Source organism: Nicotiana attenuata, chromosome 10, assembly GCF_001879085.1.
Source record: "Nicotiana attenuata strain UT chromosome 10, NIATTr2, whole genome shotgun sequence".
Lineage (NCBI taxonomy): Eukaryota > Viridiplantae > Streptophyta > Magnoliopsida > Solanales > Solanaceae > Nicotiana > Nicotiana attenuata.
Window position 1 is genome coordinate 37,547,578 of NC_031998.1, and position 7,245 is coordinate 37,554,822.

The 7,245-nt window shown below is 41.4% G+C and overlaps 2 protein-coding genes across 2 annotated transcripts; both read right to left on the bottom strand.

Annotated features, from left to right (window-relative positions):
• LOC109233720 (RNA-directed DNA polymerase homolog) lies at nt 1,355–1,792 on the bottom strand. The gene has a single exon (XM_019399586.1). It carries the CDS (start codon nt 1,790–1,792, stop codon nt 1,355–1,357), a length of 438 nt encoding a protein of 145 aa, XP_019255131.1.
• Nucleotides 1,974–3,454, bottom strand: LOC109233721. Its single transcript, XM_019399587.1, has 2 exons — nt 2,344–3,454; nt 1,974–2,065 (listed from the first exon to the last, which is right to left on the bottom strand). The coding sequence occupies exons 1-2, from the start codon at nt 3,452–3,454 to the stop codon at nt 1,974–1,976; spliced, it is 1,203 nt and encodes a 400-aa protein (XP_019255132.1).

Consider the following 7,245-nt stretch of genomic DNA (forward strand, 5'->3'; position numbering starts at 1 on the left):
GTGAATATGTTCTTCTTCAAGAATGCGATCACACTCCTTGCTTCATTTTTGGGCAAGGCGATTGCCTCGACCCATTTGGAGACGTAGTCCACAGCCACCAAGATGTAGGTCATGCCATAAGAGCTCACGAAAGGGCCCATGAAGTCTATCCCCCACACATCAAATATCTCGACCTCCATCACAAAATTCATAGGCATCTCATGTCTCTTAGATTTGACCCTTATCTTTGACATTGATCGCATGCCTTGACCATTTGATTTGCGTCTTGGTAGATCGATGGCCAATAGTAGCCACATTCAAGCACCTTTGTCGCCGTCCGGTTTCCTCCATGATGACCTTAAACCGAGGAGTCATGGCATGCCTTGAGAATTGGCATTATCTCATCTTCCGGAACACACTGCCGTGATGTTGTCGGCACAAATACAGAACAAAAAGGGTTCCTCCCAATAGTATTGCATACACTCCCGCAAGAACTTTTTCTTTTGATAAGCTTCAAATCCATCGGGAACAAGGCCACTAACCAAAAAGTTAGCGATGTTGGCATACCAAGGGGCGAATGTGCTAAACAATGCTAATATGTGCTCATCTGGAAAGGCATCATTGATTTCAAGGTCTTCTTTTGGTCTTCCTGCATCTTCAAGCCTAGATAGGTGATCCACAACTTGATTTTCTGTCCCTTTCCGATCCTTGGCTTCAAAGTCAAACTCTTGTAACAAAAGGACCCATCGAATCAATCTTGGTTTGGCATCCTTCTTCGCCATAAGATAGCGAAGAGCAGCATGATCGGTGTAAACTATCACTTTGGAGCCCATCAAATAAGCCCGAAATTTTTACAAAGCATAGCCAATGGCAATAAGTTCTTGCTCAGTCACAAAGTAGTTCATTTTAGCACCATTAAGTGTCTTGCTTGCATAGTAGACAGGGTGAAGGATTTTGTTATGCCGTTGACCGAGCACCGCCCCAATAGCTACACCACTAGCGTCACACATGAGTTCAAATGGAAGAGACCAATCGGGTGTAATAATAATAGGTATTGTGGTGAGCTTTTCTTTCAATTCCTCAAAAGCCTTTAGGCACTTCTCATCAAATGCAAACTTTGCATCTTTTTCAAGGATCTTGCACATGGGATTTGCAATTTTTGAGAAGTCCTTGATAAAACGCCTATAGAAGCCGGCGTGCCCCAAAAAGCTTCGGACACCTTTTACTGAAGTGGGTGGAGGAAGCTTGGAAATGATTTTGATCTTGCTCGGTCAACCTTTATGCCTTGTTTGGAAATTTAGTGGCCCAAAACAATGCCCTCATCCACCATGAAGTGGCATTTCTCCCAGTTTAGCACAAGGTTTGTTTCTTCACATCATTTGAGCACTTGTCTAAGGTTGTCAAGAAAATGCTCAAAGGAGTCACCCACTACGGGGAAGTCATCCATAAACACCTCCAAGAAATCTTCCACCATGTCCGAGAAGATTGACATCATGCACCGTTGGAAAGTAGCTGGGGCGTTGCATAGCCCAAATGGCATACGGCAAAAGGCAAAAGTCCCATATGGGCATGTGAATGTTGTCTTCTCTTGATCTTCCAAGGCGATGTTGATTTGGTTATAGACGGAATATCCATTCAAGAAGCAATAGAGTGACCTTCCCGTTAGCCGATCAAGCATTTGATCAATAAAAGGCATAGGGAAATGGTCTTTGCAAGTAGCATTGTTTAGCTTCCGGTAATCCATGCAAACTCTCCATCCGGTCACTGTTCTCGTTGGGGTGAGCTCATTTTTGTCGTTTTGAATCACAGTCATGCCTCCTTTCTTTTGCACACATTGCACCGGACTCACCCAAGAACTATCGGCAATGGGGTAGACCACCCCGGCATCTAACCATTTGATGATTTCTTTCTTTAACACCTCTTGTATGGAAGGGTTTAACCTTCTTTGATGCTCCACACTTGGTTTTCTCTCTTGCTCCAATTGTATCTTGTGCTCACAAATCCCGGCGAAAATCCCTCGGATGTACGCTATTGTCCACCCAATATCTTGCATGTGCTCCTTCAAGACATTCAACAGTTGTTCCACCTGCACATCATTCAACAAAGAAGAAACGATTACCGGTAGAGTGTCATTAGAGCCAAGAAATTTATACCTCAAGTGCGGTAGAAGTGGCTTGAGCTCAAGTTGCGGCGGCTCAATAATTGAAGGCCTGGCAGGAGGAGTGACTCTATTCTCTAAGTCAAGAGAAAGTTTCTTTGGTGTATAAGTGTAGGACCCAAGTTCTTCTAATGCATTCACCGATTCCATGTACCCCTCCATATTTTCACCATCAAAATTTACCAAAATAGCCGCCAACGCCTCACCAAGGCATTGTTCTTCCATCTTCATCTCGATTGCGTCTTCTACATCATCAACAACATCAATGACTAAGATGTTTTCATATGCATGTGGCAACTTCATACCCTTGCTCGGTTGAAAGGTAACCTCTTCGTCATTAACTCGGAACTTGATCTCATTTTGTTCTGAATCCATAAGTGCTCCTCCGATAGCAAGAAATGGTCTCCCCAAGATTATAGGGATTTCTTTGTCAACAGCACAATCAAGTATCACAAAGTCGGTGGGGAGGAGGAACTTTCCCACTTTCACAAGAACATCATCAATAATCCCCACCGGTCTCTTTATTGAACGATCGGCCATTTGCAACCTCATACTTGTAGGCCTCGACATACCTAACCCCGCTTGCTTGTAAATAGCAAGAGGCATTAAATTAATGCTATCCCCATTATCACAAAGAGCTCTTGCAAAATCGCGCGCCCCAATATTACATGGAATGGTAAAATCTCCCGGCTCTCCTTTCTTTTGAATGGTGGTTGTTACAATGATGGAACTAACCCGGTGAGTCACATTCACCACTTCATTTTTGGTGGTTTTCTTCTTGGTGATCAAGTCTTTCAAATACTTAGCAAAACCCGGCATCTCTTGAAATGCTTTCACAAATGGAATATTCACCGATAATTTCTTGAGAATGTCATAGAACTTCTCGAGTTTGCTATCATCAACCTTCCTAGCAAGTCTTTGAGGAAAAGGGGGAGGAGGCCTAGGAAATGGTGCTAGAGTTTTTGGTGTCTCTTTCACCTTTTTTTTAACCTCTTCCCGGTTCACTTCTTGAATTTTCACCTCTTCTGGGACCTTTTTAGCTTCAACAACAACTGGGACCTCAACTTGTGCCTCAACTTCTTGTTTGGAATCTTCCACTTCGACCACTTGTCCATTCTCTCCTTGAAGTATTTTCCCACTCCAAGTTGTGATTGCCATACAATGAGAAGTTGGACTACCCCCACTACCTTTTGGGTTTGCAATTGTGTCACTTGGGAGTGTGCCCTTTTGCTTCGGATTTTGCTCTCTTGAGAGGTCTGTCATTTGCATTTCCAACTTTTGAATAGATGCAATATGAGAACCGACAAGGTCGATCATATTTCTCATTGAAGTGTCGGATCTTTCTTGATTTTACAATACTCGTTCAAGCATGTTTTCCAACTTGGAATCACTTGAAGAACCTTCCTTCGAATGTGGAGAGTTGGAATATTGCCCCTTCAGTGGAACATAGGGGTTTGAACTCCGATTTGAAAAGTAGTTGTTGTTGTTACTCCAATTCCCTTGATTTGAACTACATTGGTCATTTCGCCAATGTTGGTTGCCTTGCCCTTGCGGGTTAGGCCTTCATTGGTTTTGTTGTCCTGAACCTTGGTACGGTTGCCTTTGATAACCTTGAGAGTTGTTGACATATATTGCTTCCTCATAATCTTCATTCGATGTGGGTTGAACATCTTCCACCACATTCAGCTTTTCTGTTTGGCTTTCAGTGAACATATTTGTCAACACATTGACGTTGGTGGCAAGCCTGGCAATTACTTGATCTCTTTCTTGGTTCTCCTTAATCATGTTGGTCAAGGAAGGAGTACCATATGCAATTCCACATGTGGTGTCCTCTGAGTGCCAAGCTTGGTTATGTTTTGCCATTTTGTCAAGGATTTGTTTGATCCTCACAAATGTTTTATCCATAAAAGATCCATCGGCTACATTTTTGCCTATAGATTGATTCATAGCATCCAAGCCCATGTAGAATTTCTCCAACAAGATAGAATCCGGAAAACCATGATTCGGCGACCTCACTAAATAAAGCTTGAATCTATCCCATGCCTCATGTAGATGTTCTCCCGGTAATTGCTTAAAAAAGAAAATTTTATCCCGGAATTAAGACTTCTTGCTTTGCGGGAACCATTTAGCTAGGAAAGCTCGGACGAGTTCAGGCCAAGAAAAATGGAATTTGGTGGTAGATTTTGGATCCATTTCCTTGCCTCTCCAGTCGGTGAGTACTTGAACACCCTCGATCTTAGGGCATCATTTGAGACGTTGTTCTGCTTGTGCATCGCACACACACCCAAGAAGTTTCTGAGATGTTGTGTCAGATCATCGTCGGTGGAATTTCAGAAAAAAAAACCTCTGCTTTGAGCAATAGGATAAACCTTGTTCCACCTTGAGAGTGGCAGCATCAACTCTTGGAGGTACAATAGCATTTGTATCCTCAATATACTCATCTATGCCACAAAAGGATTCTCCTCTTTGTCATACTCAGCCATGTTTTCCTATCAACACCAAGAAAATCAAGAAAAGTGTGATGGAATAGAAGAAGACGTAAAGTAAAGCACACACTAATTAGTAATTTCAAAACCGTATTCCCCGGCAACGGCGCCAAAATTTGATACGCTCAATTTACACTTTAATAAATAGTGCAAGGCGGTCAGTGTCAAATATAATAACCCAACAAGGTTGGGGTCGAATCCCACAGGAAATAGGTGTGAAAAGGTTACTTGAGTAGTGTGAAACTTAACTTAAGTCGTAATTTTATTCCTTTAGCTTAACAAGAGAATGATATAATTGTGATTTAACAAGATAACTATTTTGTTATGAGAATGTGATTAGTTTGATTAAGGAAACCAAGGTTGTGTCCCCATCAATGAAATATAATGCTATCGGTGTTAGTATGGTATATTTCTAATGGAAGGTCCTTTGATATGCAAATGGTTTCTAAATGACTACCCAATATTTTCCAATGGTTGGGTAGTATTTTCTCTTTATGATTTTCCCAAATTTAAAAGAGATGCAATTAAGAACAACCAATTTATGCCAAGTAGAATCCACTTATTCCTAAGCGATTCTATTAAACAAGGTTTAAGATCTTGACTTCTTGATATTCACTTCTACAAACCCTAACCCACTTTTCCAAGTAAAGAAAGAGTAAAATGGAATAAGTTAATGTTTGCAACCACCAACAATAAATAAAGCACAAGAAATGAATAAATATCAACCAACCATTATATATATATATATTCAATGTCAAACACCCATTAACATTACACCCATTTAGGGTCCACAACCTTAGTATTTAAAACTAGCTACTAAGAATGTGGTGAAGTATTGGGGCTTACCAAGGCATATTATCAGTGATCGAGACCCCCGCTTCATTGGAAAATTTTGGAGAGAGTTGTTCGACATACTTGGCACGGAACTGCACTTTTCCACTAGTTTCCACCCACAGACGGATGTACAAACGGAATGGGTCAATGCCCTACTAGAATGCTACTTGAGACATTATGTAAGCGCACATCAGAAAGATTGGGCAAGGCTCCTAGACATCGCCCAATTCTCTTATAACTTGCAGCGGAGTGAGTCCACGGGCGGACACCATTTGAGCTAGTCATAGGCCAACAACCACAAACTCCACATTCATTACCAGCCGCATTCGAGGGAAAGAGTTTGGGGGCTTATCATATGGCCAAAGGATGGGAGGAGCAGCTTGACACTGCTAAGTCCTACTTGGATAAGGCGGCTAAGAAGATGAAGAAGTTTGCGTATCGGAAGCAACGTCCCACGGACTATAGAGTTGGGGACATGGTCATGGTAAAGTTTAACCCAAGACAGTTCAAGGCACTACGGGGCATGCATCAAAATTTGATTCGCAAGTATGAGGGGCCATTTAAGATCGTCGCCAAGGTAGGAAAGATCTCATACAAGCTTGACGTCGTATATTAAGATCTATCCTGTCTTCCATGCCACCATGCTTAAGCCATATCATGAAGATAAGGATGATCCGAGTAGGGGCCAATCAAGTCGAGCGCCTATTACTATCACCGCCTCGCATGATCGGGAGATTGAGGCTATCATGGATTACCAGGCCAGGCAAAAACAAGGGCAAAAAGCCACTGCTATGTTCCTCGTCCATTGGAAAGGGCAATCACTGGAGGAGGCCACATGGGAACGATATGAAGATTTATGTCAATTCAAAGATAAGATTCGAGAGTTTATGTAACAGCATTGCACCGCGGTCGTCGCAACATTAGGTGGGGGAGAGTGTGATGACCTGCCATGTCAGCATGCCACATAGGGCCATATGGCATATATTAATGCCATGTGGAAGCTTACATAGGAGGAAGGCTACCATTTGTGAGAAGATTCTAGAGAAGTATGGACATTTCCTTAGGAAGATCGTAGATCCCTATAGATTTGATAGGAAAGTCCTTAGAAGATTCTAGCTATGTAGAAAATTCTAGAGAAGGGACTTACTTGTAAATAATAAGGGACTTGTGTAACAACTAATATTTACACACTAGCCCCTAGGAGACTAGTATATAAAGGGGGTCATTCATTTGGAATTCACCAAGCAAGATAATCAAGTTCTCTCTAATACAAAAGCTTCCTTTGGCAATTCTCTTGTGTTCTAACATTCCTTAGTGATCTTAAGTGTAGTAAGGCTGACTTGGCATAGCAAAATCGTGAGCAAATTGGGCAAGGACGTGAGCTAATTGTCAAGTGCCGCACGTGTGCTTAGTTTAAGACTAAGGACGTGACACTTATCTAAAAAACTCGCTATTTGAGAAAGCTTGTGTACATACTTTTGAAAAGAAAAGAAGTTATCTGTTTTTGAGTTTATAAGTGGGGATTGATCTTTTAAAATATATGTATACTTATTAAGTTGAAGACTAGATATGCTTTTATTTTCGAGAAATATCTTGTAAAAAAGTTCCTTGTTTTGAAAAAAGCTGAGTGTATACTTTTAAAAAAGGGGTGTTTTCTATTAGTAACTTAAGTAAAGTAAGGAACCATTTTGAAAGTATACCTCAAGTCAGAATGAGTGTGCCTTATTTGTAAATCAATTTTCAACGGGAACCTTGTATTTAACTCGTTGAAATTCATCATTTTGTAAG